The 18,484-nt window shown below is 40.4% G+C and overlaps 1 protein-coding gene across 1 annotated transcript in view; it reads left to right on the plus strand.

The window, feature by feature from the left end:
* The first annotated feature begins 6,782 nt into the window (after positions 1-6,782).
* USH2A (usherin) overlaps positions 6,783-18,484 on the plus strand; it is a 1,035,348-nt gene continuing 1,023,646 nt past the window's right edge. Inside the window, exon 1 of the mRNA XM_089684798.1 lies at positions 6,783-7,267. Within this exon, the coding sequence (XP_089540924.1) occupies positions 6,783-7,267 (485 nt within the window). The remainder of the gene's footprint in view (positions 7,268-18,484) is intronic.

Raw genomic sequence — 18,484 nt, forward strand, 5'->3', positions numbered from 1 at the left:
GCCCCTATGTAGAGCTACAAACACCCATCAGTTCAGCATCCTTATAGAGGACAACGGGAGATTTACTCTCTGCTTGCCTAGCATGTTACTGAGACTATGATGGTGGATAAAAGCTGGAGGAGATAGAAAGGCACAGCATTTCATAAATTGTGAAAACTAGCAAAGCAGACTTGGAGCAGAGGAATATTTTTCATACTGGTGAGGAAACAAACTTGCAATTTTGGGCAGATGCCACATGATGTGTACTACTGCACCATTGTCTCTTCCCTTTCCATGGTTCATAGGTCTGCAGAGTAGGTACAAGAAGGGAAAGAATTAGAAGGGGTGGTCCCCAGCTGCAATGGCCTCTGTCGATGGTCTTTTTTCCCCTTCAAATTTATTTTTAAATATCATGTTTGTGAGACTGCAAAACCCACATAAAGCAGGTAAAATGCAAATCAAAAAGAGGTCAGCTGAAGGCCAGCTGTACCTTTCATTGAGTTCTGAATGATCTCAGAAGCGTCTTACACAGATGTCAACCTGATGCCGTTGTCTCAAGCCCGAAGGCCATCAATACAGGGCATTAAAGTATTTATTATACAGCAGGTAAGCAAAATATAGTGTTGTCATAGGTCCCATTCCTGGTGGTACATGCTGCAGGATACATCGTGGCTTAACAACACTGATGGTCTACAACCTCTTTCCAAATTTTATTGCTGTCTGTGCCCTATGAATGATCTCAGAAGCGTCCTACATAGATGTCAATCTGATGCCATTGTCATGGCCTGAAGTCCATCAATACAGGGCCTTGAAGTATTTATTTTACAGTAAGTATATATAAAAGTATAAGTATATGTAAAAATATAATGTTCTCAAGGGTCTCATACCTGGGGGCACATGCTGCAGGATATATGGTGACTCAACAGCACAGCTGCTTTAGAACCACTTTCTAAATTTTGTTGCTGTCTGTTCCCTATGAAGAAGATTTCCCTTACTTCCTTTCTTGGTGACAAGTGTTAAACAAAACAGGAAGAGAAAAGAAATTTCCGCCATGAGGACACAAATAGTTTTTAAAATCTCACAGTTCTAGTCATTTACTGCTCTATCCAAAACCTAAAATGTTTCACTGAAGTTGGTTTTAATTTTCTTATGACCTTACAGGTGTCACTAAAATGAAATATAGGATCATTAGGGATAAGCAAACCTGGCCAGTTGGCCTGGAGTTGGGTACACCAATTTGTGTATGCTTCATAAGTAAACGAGATTCAGGTTGTGAACTGATAAAGTGCTCCTTTGGACCACCTACCAGTTGACATCCTAACCCCCAAAATAGGAAGCTCCAAGGCAGGATCCAAGAGGGATACAGCTTTTAATGGCATTAGCATTTATAAGATGAGACTCTCCATCCCTTTTAGCATAGTTATCTTAAGATAAAAGTAATATATTTATTTATTTTTTCTGTTCTGCAGTGATATCACAAGGCGTGGGCATTCTTATCCTATGGTTCCCAGTGGGGTTTAAAATGTATCTATACTTTAATTGTTTTTGTTTTTTAATATGGGGAAAGGTTAGAATCCCTTTCAGATTTACTAGTGTCCACAGCTCTGTTAGGGAGATTTTACCTTCCTTTCTGTCATGGGTACAACATTAAAATATGATTGACATATTATATGTACTTAATATTCATATTAAAGAAGAAAAAGTTGTATTGCAAACTTTATGAATACTTACTATTTGTTTACCATTACTTCCACCTCTCCTGATGCACTAGACCAGGGGTCTCCAAACTTTTAAAACAAAGGGCCAGTATACTGTCCTTCAGACTGCAGGGGAGCCAGACTGAGACCAGTCGGAGTAGAAATTATCCTGGTGTAAGTGGTAGTAAACAATGCTCCATCATTGGTGTCAGTGGTAGGAATACTGCCCCATTGTTGGTGTCATTAGGAGGAATTTGTCCCTTTCATTGGGAGGACATATGCCCAATTGTTGGTGTCAGTGGAGGGAATAGTGCCCCATCGTTGGTGTCAGGTGCAAGAATTGTGCCCCATCATTGGAGTCATTGGGAGGAATTGTGCCCCATTGCTGGTCTCATTGGGAGGAATTGTGCCCCATTGTTGGGGTCATTGGGAGGAACTGTGCCCCATCATTGGTGTCATTGGAAGGAACTATGCTCCATCATTGGTAGCATTAGGAGGACATATCCCTAATTGTTGGTGTCAATGGGATGACACATGCCCAATTGTTATTGTAGGCAGATGTTATAGTGCCCCAAGGGCCAGATAAAAACAAGCAAAGGGTCGCTTCTGGCTCCTGGGCCACAATTTGGAGACCACTGCACTAAACAAATAGCCAGGGCCTCCCAGCAGTCCCTAAGGAAAGCTAAATCCGGTGCCTTCAAAGGAGCTTTCAAAGATAATCTGTGATATCGCACAAGAAAAAAAAATGACCATACTACTTCTTGAGATCACATGATATTTCTCAAAATCTCCCAAGATCTCAGGCAATAGTACATTCATTTTTTTCTAAATAAATGGCATTGGTGGGCTAGCCCAGAGAACTAGGAAGGAGCCACCCAAAACATTGATTTTTAAAATGGTAGCACATGCCTCCTAGCATAGCTTGGGTGGACCAACAGAACTTGATAACATAAACATCAATGAGACAAATAACTGTTAGAATATCTATGTGTTTTCTAAATTAGTTTAATTGATGTTGGTAGTTTAGAGGGGGGTCCACTTTAAGCTGCAGGTTTGCAGTGGCAAGTGATCTTCTTAAATACATTGATGACTTCCTCTCTAGTAACCTACTAAGAAAAATACACACTATTAAATTGAGGTCAATGCATGCTTAAAGTGACTCTGTCACTTTAAAAAGAAATAGCAGGGATGAAGTGCAGGCACCTAGAATGTGGAAGTGTTGGATGCATTTTCACAGTCTTCAACACTGAGCTTCAGCCACTGAAAACACTCCAGTGTATGGGAAAAACATAAGCTGAGGAGGGGTGTTGCTTGGGAGGAGTAAAGCTGAAGCCAATCCTCCATACATGCTGATTGGGCTGATTGCTGGTGTGTGGCTCCCGGCAGTCCTGCATGTGCGTATCTGGTTCATTACAGCCACCTGGTGCACCTTCAGTGTTCTAATAAGTAAAGTTACAGTGTCTGTACCACTTCAGAAGTAATGAACCCTTGGGGGAGTAAATAATCAAAAGTACAATTTCTATTGCAGGGGGTGCCTAAAATTGAACTTCTATCTAAGTATAGAAATCTATGAAAATCAATGAGCCAATCACACAAGCAGGAAATGACATTTCAGCGGGTGTTCTATACACCAGCCATGTACATGAGTTTTTTTGGGCAGTGTTAGAAAATTATAGCGGCAGCAGATTGAAATGGAAAAGTAATTTTTAGTAAAATTATGTTACAAAATGGCTTGTGTGGCAATTTTATATGCTATATTATTCATTAAATCGAATGAAGATTTTACCTTTAAAATAACAGAAAAAAAGAACAAGCAGTAATAAAAACCAACATCTGTGCTTTGGTTTATATGCAAGTGCGGGAACTTCTGCATGCAATGCATATTTTTAATAATAATATTTTTACATTTATATAACTTTTGTGTTTTAAGATTTGGCAATCCCTAAAGGAAAAAAGAAGAGAAAAAAAATTAGGGCAAATTAGTATAATCTGTCAACTTAGTTGATAAGCCCCACTATCACACTTTAGTTAATGTGGACAGCTGGTGGATGGAGGACTGAGATGTCTGGAGTGACAGACTGTTCCTAAGCAACTCCGCACGTGCTTCCTCCTGGTAACTCTTAGCAGTCCGGAGGTAAAGGTGGGAGACGAAGGTGAAGTTCTGTCCATGGAACACATGCTGTACCTGCAGAAGTAAAGTTTTCTTGGAAGTTTTCCATTAGCTTCAAGCAAAACAAGATAATTAAGTAAGAAGGAAGATCTGAAACAAAGGGGAGGACAGATGGCGGTGGCTGGGGAGGTGTAATCAGCTTTTCTGTCCGTCTAACAAGCAGGAGGAGGCCTCAAAATAAGGTAAGCAATGGCAGTTTATAAAAATATATATATGTATATATATACTGTCTATTACTTGATGAAAGAGTTCTCAGATGCTTGTAGAGTCTTGGGTTTAATTATTATAAAATATACAATTAATAAAAGAGCTGCTGATTATTAATCTGTTCTTCCTGAGTTTCATTGTATAGTAATAGTTTTGTTGGGTGAATCCCGTCTTGTTATGTATCTTTGATATCCAGAATATCTTTCTTATGTTCCTAAGCATACCAGCTCGGATGCAGCATTTTATCACAAAAACATGACATAAGATATTTGAAAGTGTTCTGCACACAGATTGTTATGCTGTAAGAAAGTTGGTATTTCAATTAGTACTATACAGGATTTATATGGCTGTTAACAGTTTGTGTAGTCCTTTCATAAACAACGCAAAGCAAATCAATATAAAAGGGCTCAGAGGGTGCTGCTTGTAAGAAGCATAGTGGATGCAGAATTAAAGTGGAACTACACTACATCTGTGCACCACAAACCAAAAACACTATTTAAGTCTTTTTTTAATATTTAAAGCAAATTCACTTATCCATCCATGTCTCTGTGTTTTATTTTACTGAGAAATCACTTTGAAAAACAGCCCTCTAGCATTTCTGGATGTGGCCATCTTAGGTAAGGGCAGATTAATTTACTCCCTTCTGGAATCTGGAAGACATCTGCCCTTAGCTCAGGCAGGAGGGTGTGCCTAACTGAGAAAGCTTTCCTCCCCTCCTGAAGACCCTTGGAATGTATGACATTATTTGCCTAGACATGGAAACCAAGAAGTGAGTGAAAAAATGTGAAAAAAGAAAGTTTAAAACAAGCAAATGTAATACTCTCCTATCTGTTAGATAATATTAGCAGCATATAAGGATTAAAAATAATCAATGTTGATTGACAGAGTAAAGTTCCACTTTAAATGGAAGGCAGTTAATAACAAATAACAACAGTTACAAATTTATATATATATATATATATATATATATATATATATACATACACTGTATATATATATATATATATATATATATATATATACATAGTAGAAATCAGTGCAATGTGTGAATAACTCATGTTCCACCTCCTACCTGCAAGAATCCAAAGCCAGGCAGTTGCAGCACTCTCTGTTTAGTGATTAAAAGTAATAACTGTTACTTTATCTCTACATTAAATTAGAAACAGAAGTGTGTGGCATCTGTCTGGCCTTGTATATATACTTAAATATATAAAAGAACCCTGCGTGAGGATAGACATCCACACTTTATAGGCTAATTGTATTGTCCTGGGGGGCTCAAAGGGGGCACAGCTGACTCATAGTAGGCTGACATGAGGAGGTCCAGGAAATAAATAAATAAATAATAATTAAAAAAAAAAAAAAAAAAATATATATATATATATATATATATATATATATATATATCCTGGACCTCCTCATTTCATTTAGAAAAGAGTAGTTTTCTATTAAACTATGCCCAACTCATTAATTTGCATTTTAAAAAACAAAACAAAAATAAAAATAAATCATTCTACAGTATTAGTATTTAACCCGATAAGTCAAATCCAGTTGTACAGTTAAATAGAAATGCAAATGTAAGAGTTATCTTGCCTGCCAATTTGTTTGCAATGCAAATACTTGCCTATGTGTTTGCAATCTTTTTAGCCAGTCTTGTGATACAAGGCAGCACTGACAGGTCCTTCTTGACCTCCCTTCAGATTACACTGCAATTAAACAATGCAGTCTGGTCCAGACCCAGTATAATTGTACAATGAAGGAGCAGAAGTGCACTGATGAGGTCATCCTTGGGCCCTCACCTCCCTGCCAATTCACTACTGGGAGGGAGGTGTTGAGCTACAGAAAGTGAGAGTAAAATTGAAACTCTTTGGTTGCTAATTTTGAGGATGAATTCCTCCACAAATGGCTGCAGCTACATAGGTCAGTAGGGGATTTTTTTTAAAATGTATTTACTGCCTGTTAGGAATATGTCAATATTTGAATGTCCATAGTCTGGCCAGAGTTCTACTTTACGATAGTCATAAACACAACAAATTAGGTCAATTAAGTTGATTTAGAACACATCTGCAAATTACTGGGTTGCTCATGGACTGCCTCTGACATTTAAGGCTGACATATATTTGGTGAGATATTGAATGGTGATGAAATATGTGAAGCTGAGAATATGGACATTTGGTGCAGGTGCCAAACTGACCAGCCTCTACTCTGGGTAGCTAAATCTGTCCTGAATCAATGTCTCAGCCTGCCTGAACATTCACTGTTTTGCTTTCATTTTCCATAATTTCATTGGTAAAGAAAACATGGGGACTTGAGTAGTTATTTTGGGCAACACTTTGAAGGAGCTTTACTAAAACTGGTGCAATCAGAATCTTGTGCAGCTGAGCATAGTAGCCAATCAGCTTCTAACTTGTTCAATTAAGCTTTGAAAATAAAAGCTGGAAGCTGATTGGTTACTATGCAGACGTGCACCAAATGCTGCATGCTCCAGTGTTAGTAAAATCTCCCCCATATTGTTCTTTCAAACATTTTGATAAATCAGACCAATTTTGTTGACTAGCAATCAAATGTTGTCCATGCCTTAGTTTAATGTACCTTTGTGTCCTCTTATAGGAAATCTGTAGTGAATTACACAATGGTTCATCCGAAACCCAGAAGTTGACATCCTCTCAAATGACTCATCACGTCAAATTATAATAAAGGATTTTTTCTACAGATTGTATGAAAAAATCAAAATGTATTCATTTCTGTTGCTTAGAAAGCTTTTTACTTTGCTTCACATTTTTGAAGCGTTACATTTTGGATGCCACACAAATGTTGCTTTAGTGAGGGCACAAGGTCTCTTTCCAAAACTGGAAAATTTGGCAGTGTTTAAGCCCATCTTCACGGAGCCACCCAATGCCACATGCGGCTTTCCACAGAGAAGCGTTTTTTGTCAAAGTGAATCAAACGAGCAAAGCCTGCAGACTTGCATCCAGCGATTTTGCATTCAAGATTGCCCATATAGATCCTACACTCCGACCTATCATCCTCTCCTTGAAGGAGACCTTGGTTCTTGTGTCAGAAAAGATGTGAAAGACTTGCACCCAAAATCCAGAAAAGATTCCTACAGCTTCATCTTTTATGATCACAAAGATTGCTTTATAACAACCACAATGGCAAAAGTAGGAAGTTCATTTACGCTGACTGCATGGCTGAAACCTGAGCAAGCCAGTGAAATGTAAGTACGAAAGCATCTGTTACCTTCTCTTGCCTGCAAAATCAGCAGCCCAGGGTCATCTGCCTTGAAAACAAAAATCAAGAAAAAAGTCCAACTTTTTCATGCCTCTGTTAATTTAACTTGGATCTTGTTATCTCCTTCATTTAAACTTTTAAACTTTAATAGATATTAGAACAATGAGAAGCGTTATTTTGTAGACTGTATCAGAATGTGTTTTTTTTTTCTAATTGGAAAGAAGCCTAAAACTGGGTTATAGGACATATGTTAATTATTTAGTTCCTTGTTAACTTAGCTATAAACCTAAATTAATGAGGGATGTGACAAGGCTGTGGGAATCACTTAGATAATGTTGGACTGTAAAAATGTACAGGAATGTTTAAGGTTTTGACAAGTTGTAATTAAGGCTGAACTACCTATTTTTTGTGTATGCTCTTTGGGTCTCTTTAGGAAAATTCACCTCCTGTTCCAGAGATACAAAAAGATGTGAGGTGAAATTTCCCCAAAGTGAGGGGATTTTTCTCTTAGGGCTAGTTCACACGAGGCTGGGGGGGGAGGTTAAAACCCTGCAGTTGAGTCTCTGTTTTACCACCCCCCTACAGCTCTCTGTCCTGCAGCCAGGGGTGTACACATGCCATGGCAGGAGTTTTATCTCGTTTATTTTGGCGGTGCTGCCACCCACTGATCTCAACCCATTCAAGTGAATGCGGCCCCTCTGCAGACGCCCCATAGCCACATGCAATGCATGTCGTAGCAGTGTATTATTATATTATTATTATTATACAGTATTTATATAGCGCCAACAGTTTGCTCAGCGTTGTACATTATATTGGGAGACAGTACACGAGACAGCACAGTAACAATACAATAATACACGAGGGGTTCGAGGGCCCTGCTCCTTGGAGCTTACAATCTAGGAGTCTACTGCTGCATCCAAGGGGTTAAAGTGTTAATAAACCCAGGACCCTGCATTCACTATATCTGGTCTCCCACACAGTACACAGAACATGGAAGTGCAATTATTTTAGTAAATATAAACTGTTAAATACCTTTTCTCATCAGCAGTTAGAGCAGTCTGGTGACTTCTATCAGTGTTCAGAAGAACACATGTTAAAGCTTGTAGAAAGAGTTTTTGTTCTACTCTAGGAGGATGCAAAACCCCTGACCTCTATCTGGACAGTGCTGATTGGCCCTGTGCTGATCACATGCACTCTCCCAAGAAAAAAAAAAACCTTTATAGCAATACACACCAAACTGAGCATGTGCCACACGATATCTCTTATCAGGACATAAGAGAGGGACACTGGAAGAAAAGGAGGATCAGAGAAGTCAGGATCAGCCTTTTACACAATGCAGAGGATTAACCCCTTAGGTTCCACAGTAAGTATAACAAGCATGATTTACTGCATATACAGTGGGGCAAAAAAGTATTTAGTCAGCCACCAATTGTGCAAGTTCTCCCACTTAAAAAGATGAGAGAGGCCTGTAATTGGCATCATAGGGAGACCTCAACTATGAGAGACAAAATGAGAAAAAAAATCCATACAATCACATTGGCTGATTTGGAAAGAATTTATTTGCAAATTATGGTGGAAAATAAGTATTTGGTCAATATCAAAAGTTCATCTCAATACTTTGTTCTATATCCTTTGTTGGCAATGACAGAGGTCAAACGTTTCCTGTAAGTCTTCACAAGGTTGGCACACACTGTTGCTGGTATGTTGGCCCATTCCTCCATGCAGATCTCCTCTAGAGCAGTGATGTTTTAGGGCTGTTGCTGGGCAACACGGACTTTCAACTCCCTCCAAAGGTTTTCAATGGGGTTGAGATCTGGAGACTGGCTAGGCCACTCCAGGACCTTGAAACCTTGAAATGCTTCTTACGAAGCCACTCCTTCATTGCCCGGGCGGTATGTTTGGGATCATTGTCATGTTGGAAGACCCAGCCACATTTCATCTTCAATGCCCTTGCTGATGGAAGGAGGTTTGCACTCAAAATCTCACGATACATGGCCCCATTCATTCTGTCCTGTACATGGATCAGTTGTCCTGGTCCCTTTGCGGAGAAACAGCCCCAAAGCATGATGTTGCCACCCCCATGCTTCACAGTAGGTATGGTGTTCTTTGGATGCAACTCAGCATTCTCTCTCCTCCAAACACGACGAGTTGTGTTTCTACCAAACAGTTCTATTTTGGTTTCATCTGACCATATGACATTCTCACAATCCTCTTCTGGATCATCCAAATGCTCTCTAGCAAACTTCAGACGGACCGGACATGTACAGGCTTAAGCAGGGGGACACGTCTGGCACTGCAGGATCTGAGTCCCTGGCGGCATAGTGTGTTACTGATGGTAGCCTTTGTTACGTTGGTCCCAGCTCTCTGCAGGTCATTCACTAGGTCCCCCGTGTGGTCCTGGGATTTTTGCTCACCGTTCTGAACTGTGTTCAATAACGATCACAGTGATCATTTTGACCCCACGGGGTGAGATCTTGCGTGGAGCCCCAGATCGAAGGAGATTATCAGTGGTCTTGTATGTCTTCCATTTTCTAATTATTGCTCCCACAGTTGATTTGTTCACACCAAGCTGCTTGCCTATTGCAGATTAAGTCTTCCCAGCCTGGTGCAGGTCTACAATTTTGTTTCTGGTGTCCTTTGACAGCTCTTTGGTCTTCACCATAGTGGAGTTTGGAGTGTGACTGTTTGAGGTTGTGGACAGGTGTCTTTTATACTGATAACAAGTTCAAACAGGTGCCATTGATACAGGTAATGAGTGCAGGACAGAGGAGCCTCTTAAAGAAGAAGGTACAGGTCTGTGAGAGCCAGAAATCTTGCTTGTTTGTAGGTGACCAAATACTCTTTTTCCACCATAATTTGCAAATAAATTCTTTCCAAATCAGCCAATGTGATTGTCTGGATTTGTTTTCTCATTTTGTCTCTCATAGTTGAGGTCTACCTATGATGCCAATTACAGGCCTCTCTCATCTTTTTAAGTGGGAGAACTTGCACAATTGGTGGCTGACTAAATGCTTTTTTGCCCCACTGTACAGACTGATTTTACTGTTGTGGGTTTAGTAACACTTTAAAGCAACAAACGAGGAGGCAATACAACGCCTCCTCAATGTCTGTCAATTACTCTTTGAAGAGCAATCTGAATAGGAACTGCTCTTCAAAGACCAATACGTATGAATAAGGTCTTAGACGGTTGTCACTAGAACAGGTATCCCCGTTGGAAGATTTATGCATACCTCTTGCTTCAGGGACAGCTCTAAAATTTTGGATTTCCAATGACAGTGGTCACCAGGAGTTGGACTTTAAAGCAATATTAAAACCAAAAGCAAACATTTATTATATTGCAGCTTAAAAATTCTTAGATGTGATGTCTGCAGTTTTTAAGTTTTATTTTTTTCACTATTTTCACCTGGTCCAGTCAGTAAGTCACAAGTTCTCTTCCAGATGTATCAGTTTACAGGGTAGAGACAAACCATTTACCAGTGACAGGGGTGCTTACAATTATCAGCTTTTATTTAATCATGTAAAACCTTTATTTCAAAAACTATTGCAACTGGTTATAAAGTGTGAGCTGAAACTTGGCTTCAATTTGTTAGTGTATTTAAATCATCTAGTACATTTATCATTCCCGTCCCCTCAGATTGACAATGCTGCTGTCTGCTGTGCCTCCTGTGCTTTTTCATCCAGAGTAGGGGCACTTTAATACAGGAGATGTGTTCCTGACCAGATTGGCAGGTGAAAAAAGAGGGAAAAAAGCCTACAAAAAAAAAAGAAATCTAATGCAGCCACCACATCCAATGATTGTTGAGCTGCAATTTATTACATTTTATTTGGGGGGTTTAATACCAGTTTAAGCATACCGTAAGAGAGGATACTGAAAAAAATGGCTCCTGAAAATGAAGTTTTGCCATCGTATGAGAATAATAATTTATAAATGAGTCATTTCAAGGAGTACATTAGTTTCATATATTTAAAATCAATTTAATGGCACCTTGTTTAAAAAGACATTTCTTAATAATTTTATATATTTGGATACTTTGGATACCTATGACGAGAAATAATCCCATAATTGATCAATCCTTTAAAAAATGTTGTACACGTGGTGCTTTGCCTTTTTTTTTAAACTAAATTAAAAAAGTCAAAAAAAAAAATTATTTCAAATTTGTCATTCTTCCTGTGTGTCCTCATAAACGGCTTTCTAGCAATAATTAGCTGCTTATTCACATATACCAAGAGAATATTTTATGTCCTAATTGGCGAAATAATGAAAACCGATTTTGTCTCTAAAATCACGCTCCCAACAGAGAGCCAGCCCTGGAATTCCTTTGAATAGATCCACATGGTGTTAAGATATAATGTGCAATCATTTCTTTGAATTTCCACAGCTCACCTGAGGCAACTCTTAAAAATAGCTGGTGTCGTTAGATACACAATGCATGAAATCTTGAAGGAATTTCAGCCTATGGCACCAAATTAGGATGAATAGTCGTATTCGGCTTTGTTTAGCGAGGAAAGTTCAATAACTAATGAGGGAGTAGTTTGAAGATGAATACTAGACAATGAGGCCATAGCATCCTTATCATCATTCCCCCCTTTTTTATTCAGCGCTTAAGAGCTTGTTGTGTTGCCGCTCCTTACTTCAAATAACGAAAAAAGGATATCGTGTAACGGGTGCCTAAAGTACGGTGGCCTAAAGGTATGAATGAGTGTGGCGGTAACGACGACAGGGAATCTGCCATCTGTGAAATTTAAATAGAATAAATGGTGAAGATAAATGATATATCTGAACTTAATTTCCCCTGGTTTCCTTATCCCAGAGCTGTAGTACTTAACTCTTTTTCTTGCTGTCTAGATGCCATTGCTAGTTAAATTCTCACTGCTGGCAATCTTTGGTCTTTTTTTTTCCTTTTTGTGCCACCAGTCATGAATTTTATGGTTCGTATATTTCAGTTTTATTTGAATGTTTTTCTGGGTTTATAAAGTTTAAAATATGCAGAGTGTATGATTTACTTTACTGGAAATAAGTGCTAGCATACAGTAATGGTGTTTACGCCATGCGGTCATATAGATCTGATTGGGAAGCTCATAAGAATTGGATGGGACGAAGAGTTTCAAAGATTTTTGCAACAAATGTTTTAAAGATGAAGCCCAACAACACTAGCACACCCAACCTGCTTCTTTTTAATAAATGTTTTGCTAAGCAGTTGCTAATTATTTTATTACAATACAGAATTTATATAGCACCTACTGTTTGCGCATCATTTTACAGTAAAGGATACAGTACAGTTACAATACAATACAGTACAAAAGGGTGGCAACCACCACAATCTATAACTGGCCTTTGCAGCAAGGTGCACATGGAAAGACAATGCACATCACAAACAAACAGAGGATTTCCCAGCACATTTAACAACCAGCCTGCAGAACAACCAAAGTGGCTCTGTCTAAAAACAAGGTGTCACGGACGCGGGATCGCTGCCACCAATATGCGACGATCCCACGATCGCTGTCACCAATATGTGATGACCGTGGCGTCAGACTCCAGCCCTTCTCAGCCCTTCTCACCAAACTCGTGACCGAAGGACTAGCCAATCTAAAACCACGCTGTCATGTGCATAACAATGCCACACCCACCTGCACAACGATTTTCCAGCTAATTGGACCACAATCGATGCACCGGCAGCCTGAATGCGATTGTTACTGGGTCAGGTTAATTACACAATTAACCCTGCACACTGCCACCACCTCCTTTTTGTACAGAGAAAGAGGAAACTCGGTGATATCAGCTATAACACTATAATGGTTGAGATAATCGTCTGTATGAAATGGTCACCGCAGGCCGGTTATACAGCAGGTTAAACAAACACAGTAGCATCTGTTTTACAGGCAGGAATTCGTAAATTGCAATAAAGCGCTATAGAAACAGTTCAACACTTTCAGAAGGAAAGATTTATTACTAAAAGGTCAAACGGGTGCAATAAAAATATTTACAGAAAAAGATGTAACTAAGATATATATATATATAAATATACAGAGACCAACAGCACAGCAAAGAGATATCAGAGAGAGGTGAAAGGGTTAAGGTACTTGCCAAAGTCCTGGGTTAGCAGATCCAAGTTTCAGAGCAAAAGGGCATGGGTCTCCCCAGGTGGTACTGATGTTAAAAAGGGAGACGTCTTCAACTTAACTCTTCTTAGGCCTGACAGCCTAATTTGTAGTTCCCCAGCAGGGGGTGTCTCTGAAGTCAAGGACCAATAGCCCGTTAAGGGCATGGAGGTCTGGGCATGGACCTAAACTAGAGCCAAAATCTCGTGTAGTTAATATTTTGACTCATAACTTATTCTATGCACAAGTGACATTCCACCCATAGATTATTATGCAGACACGTCTGAGGATTGATTAGATATGAATTATGAAATTATACACTGAACGGTTCATGAGATCTATTTTTCGGCTTTCCTATGTATTCGAGGCAAGGCGAGTGACCCATCAAATTGTTTGTCTTCTCGTGGCCAATCTGATGATATGTCCCGTTGCTATGTAAGTCTCTCATATTCCAAGATATGAGACATAGAGGAAAAATGGATTTTGAAAAGTGTTTATCTGATTCGTGCTTCTTTGGAATGCCTTGAACTCCTGGGAAGGCTTCGTTATCTTTATACGAGGTGTTAAATGGCACAGGTTGCTCAGACAGCTAGGCGCCTTGCTCAGAGAGGTGTTTTATGGCTCTGGGCTCCCTGCAGTGCTCTAGCCTGCCTCTGACCCTTCCAACACACATATGTCCCTGTGGATTAACAGAGAGGAAAGGGGGAAAAATGAGGGACAACATGGAGATTCTTAACAAAATGGAAGACTGCGTCAGTCTCTGGGTATACGCTGTTACACCTCCCCCCTCAGGTGGTTGCATTGGAGGGAACTGCAATTTCCCTCCTGACGCAACCCACTCCTGCCACGGGCTGGCCTGACCAGGGCACAGAGCCACTGTGCCCACGGGTTCACCTTGGGGTGATATGTACTGCGGGAGACCCAGGTTCCTTCTGAAAAGGAAGCTGTTCTCCCCAGCAACACTGCTGGGCCAACCAAGTGAGTGGTCACGGGTGAGTACCAGTCGGCTGTGGCTATCCGAATACCGTGGTGACTGCCGGGGTGCCCACCTGTTCCCAAAACACTTCGGCTCAGGGGTGTCATCTGCTAACATATTACTGCTAACATATTAATATGTAGCTTCTTGTCAAGGTAGAGAAGGAGATTTCCCTCTCCCATCTTCTTCCTCAGGCCTAGGACTACATCTGGCCCGAATGTAGTGGCGCCTTGCACCGGAACCGGACAGGCGAATTCTGGAACTCATGTCAGTCTCTGGGTATACACTGTTACACAAGGGTTTGCACACATTTGCAAATATATGCGTAAGCGGCAGTGCTCGTGCCAAGGAACCCCTGTATTTACTGCCGTCCTAACTCTAAATTTCCAGAGCCTCCTTAGTAGGAGCACATATAAGTATAGATAGATTAATAACAGGTATGACTGGAGGGAGCCCATCCCTCCTTAAAGGCACAGAGATGCATGTGATGCCCAGCAAGAGCACAATGGCAGCATAGGCATCACGTGCCTTTACAGTAAAGAAAACTGTTAGACAGAACCACTTTGGTTGTTTTTCAGGCTGGTTGGTAAATGTGCTGGGAAATCCTTTGTTTGTTTGTGAGATACAATACAATAAAGTACAAGAGCATTAAGAGAGTCCTGCTCATAAGATCTTATAATCTGATAGGGTGGGGCAAGTGGCAAAAAAGGTACACACTGTGGGGGATGAGTTGATGGAAGTTCAGTTGTTAGTTGGAGGTGTGAAAGGCTTTTCTGAAGAGATGAATTTAAAGGGATTGCCTAAAGGTGGCCAGAGTAGGAGATAGATGGACAGATTGAGGTCGAGAGTTCAAGAGGATGGCAGAGACTCTGGAGAAGTCCTGGAGACAAGCATGGGAGGAGGTGACAAGAGAGCTAGTGAGCAAGGAGGTCTTGGGAGATATGGAGAGGATGGTTTGAGCAATATTTGGGCACAATATTGGTGATGTAGCTTGGGGCAAAGGTTTGAATGGCTTTGTATGTTGTTGTTATTATCCTGAATTTAATTTGTTGGGCAGTTGGAAACCAGTGGAGGGATTGGCAGACACTGAACGGTTGGTAAAGTAGATGAATCTGAGGAAGTCATGTGTAGGGTGACGAAATGCGGAGGGACGGGACCTTGGATGACATCACAATGCTCATTTGGAGGTTTGAGGTAACCTGTAGCGTTGTATGGGGCGATATTGCACAAGATTGGCAAATCTAGGAATACTAGCTTTATATACCTAGTGCAATTCAGCACCCTTTTAATTTGAGTGTATATATACAAATTTTTTATAAAGAATAAATCTTATAAAGGATAAAGCACTATTTTTAGTGTTTCTGTTTACAAGGTGTGGAGCAGAGTTAAAGGAGCATAAGATTATTTAGCTGTGTAAGTTTACATTAGTAGTACCCAGGAATGTAACATGGTCCATCTCATGGACAAAAGCACACTTTGACCGAATTGGCTGCTGAAGGAGTTTTATGTTGCACTATGGTTGATATATTCAACTAGATTTTCACATTATTTATCATTTTTGTTGTTGGATGAGTATTGGTGAAGTAACCTCTGGGAGCAGCATTCATATTAGACTGAAGAGGGGATAGCCTACAGAGAGGTAGGCCTATGAGTTGCAATAGTCAAGGCGAGAGATAACAAGGGAGTGAATGAGTAGCTTGGTGGTTTCAATGGCTATAAAGGAGCAAATTTTAGATATGTTATGGAGGTGAAGTCTAAAAGCTTTTGACAGATTGGATTTGGGGCCAAAAGGACAGATCAGAGTCTAGGATTACACCAAGTACTCTGGCATGAAGGGTGGGACTGACAATTGTATTATTGATCTTTATGGAAAGTCATGGAGGAGGGCACCAGCAGGGGATATTACAAGCTTGGTTTTAGAAAGATTTAGTTTGAGAAAGTGGTGCAACATTCATGTTGAAATGTCAGTTTTGAAGTTAGTAATATGTGTGTTGTTAGTCAGTTGTTCATTAATTTAAAGTTAAAATAGCAACCAAAAGATATGGAATTTTGTTCAGATAGTCTTGTAATGTAGGCCTCCCTGCCTGATAATACAGCCAGGTCAGTGACCTAATTTGTCTCATTTGTTTCTACTGCAGCTAAAAAAGCTCTGTCATTTTTACAACAACAAAAAAGAAGCTAACAGGTATAAAGCTCTGGCTCATATGGTGCCTAACTTTGCAAATGGGCACAGTTTTGGCACCACCATATAGTGGTATGCTTTTATGCTTCCTACTGTCCTGTTAGGCATGCCATAATGATAGATCAATAGAAATGTATGGACAGCAGGAGGGAGTTTTCACACTACCAGAAGGTGATAAAGCTTTGCCCAATCAGAGCAGCCCCAGATTCAGATGTCTCAGGGGAACTAAAAGCTGTATGTATTACATCTAAAAGTATGTGTGAGGAGTAATACAAACCTGCACACAAACTGGTGATTTTTTCATTCCTTTATTAGGTAAAAGTGGGACATTTAGAAAAAAGTCTAATCCCTTTGCTATATTGTGTGCTTTATGGGGACAAGCATCCCGGAGTACCCACTCTGCCCTAAGTGCCCTGCATTCATTATGTCATCCTCTAAACTCAGGGTTACTGTTGTTTCTGCCTTCTGCCAGAAGGCTTCACTGGTCCCTCTGGCATTAGAGAGAGAAACCACAATTATACTGGGTTATGAATATGTATGCTCCATTTAGCTGGCCAATAGCAAGGTAACTGCCAATAGTGCATGCTGGATGAGGACATAAATATTTTGGGTCTGACCTCAAGTGCTCTTTTTCCCCCTAAGACTTTGGCATGGGTAGATATGCTGTTAAGTAATCTTTCCTGGACCCAACTGTTTTAGAGGGCCTTAAATGTGCTTGCCAATACAGGCTTTGATTGTGGCCAATAGTTGTCCTCAGAAGCTAAGCTGTTCTGCTGGTAGAGGGGTATTCTGAATCAAGATGGAGAGCCAGGAGAGACCCTGCTGAAGGGATAAGCTGCAGAGCTGCTGGACCCTAACAGGAGCTTGGTGACTCTCTTGGGAAGATTCCTTGAGAATTCTGCTATCCAGGTGATAGGCCCATTTTCACTAAACAACCTGAAAGTGGATCTGCAGTCTATCAGTGTTTGTTTGGGTATCTGGAACCCTTAAAGTGGAATTAAACCATTCTATCCATTACAAACAAGAATGCTGTCATCTTAGCCTCTGTTGGATCTGCAGTTGCCATGGTGTTGCTCATGTGATCAGTTAAGACAGCAGCCACTTGATCAACAATGAAGATGCACTTCTCCAGGTTGGTCCACCTCTCCTCTGACCCCCTAATCCACACAGGAAGGTGCTGGTCCAGCTCGCAGCCACGGACACTTCAAGAAGAGAAGTGGATGACCCCACACTAGTGCAAGAAAAATCCAGAACCTTCATTGAAGTACTCGGTAAGTATGAACATCACAGCCACCCGAGACAAGGAAACAAACATTAACACGTTTCATCCTAAGAGTGCTTAATCATAACCATTTGATGGTTTGGCTGTTAGGTTGAAACTACTAGCAACAATGATAGTTATCATTCACAACATGCCTTGAATATAACTGTTTTGGGAAAGAGTTAAATCATTGGGTTTAGTTCCACTTTAGCCCTCTCTCCTTGTGGGTTTGAATCAGTAAAATATTTGGGGGAAAAAAAAAAAGAAATGACTGTCCCTCAATGTCTCTCAATAACCTATTACTAACCATGGATTCAGTCCTGGGGTAAGTTTTGCTACATTCTGTCATTGGAGGACCCTCTCATTCATCCGGTCAAGGGGATGCTACACAGGTGTAGGAAGTATAGTGGTATGTCTAATCTGGATTCAGTAGAAAAGCACTTCTGGGTGCCTGAACTTTATACCAAGTCAAAAAACTTTTGTTTTTTGTTATATAGTCCTTTAACCACTTCTTGACTGTGCTATAGCCAAATGACAGCCACAGCATGGTTGTCCAGTTCTGGGTGGTTGTCATATGACGTCCCAGCGGCGTGCACCCTGCACTGTCTGTGATCGCTGTATCCTTTAGACACAGCTGATCACATGACATGGTAAAGGGCCAATCACAGTGGCCTTTTACCATGTG

This window comes from Staurois parvus, unplaced genomic scaffold (assembly GCF_062004578.1).
Source record: "Staurois parvus isolate SC_StPar_1 unplaced genomic scaffold, SC_StPar_1.0 ptg000357l, whole genome shotgun sequence".
Classification (NCBI taxonomy): domain Eukaryota; kingdom Metazoa; phylum Chordata; class Amphibia; order Anura; family Ranidae; genus Staurois; species Staurois parvus.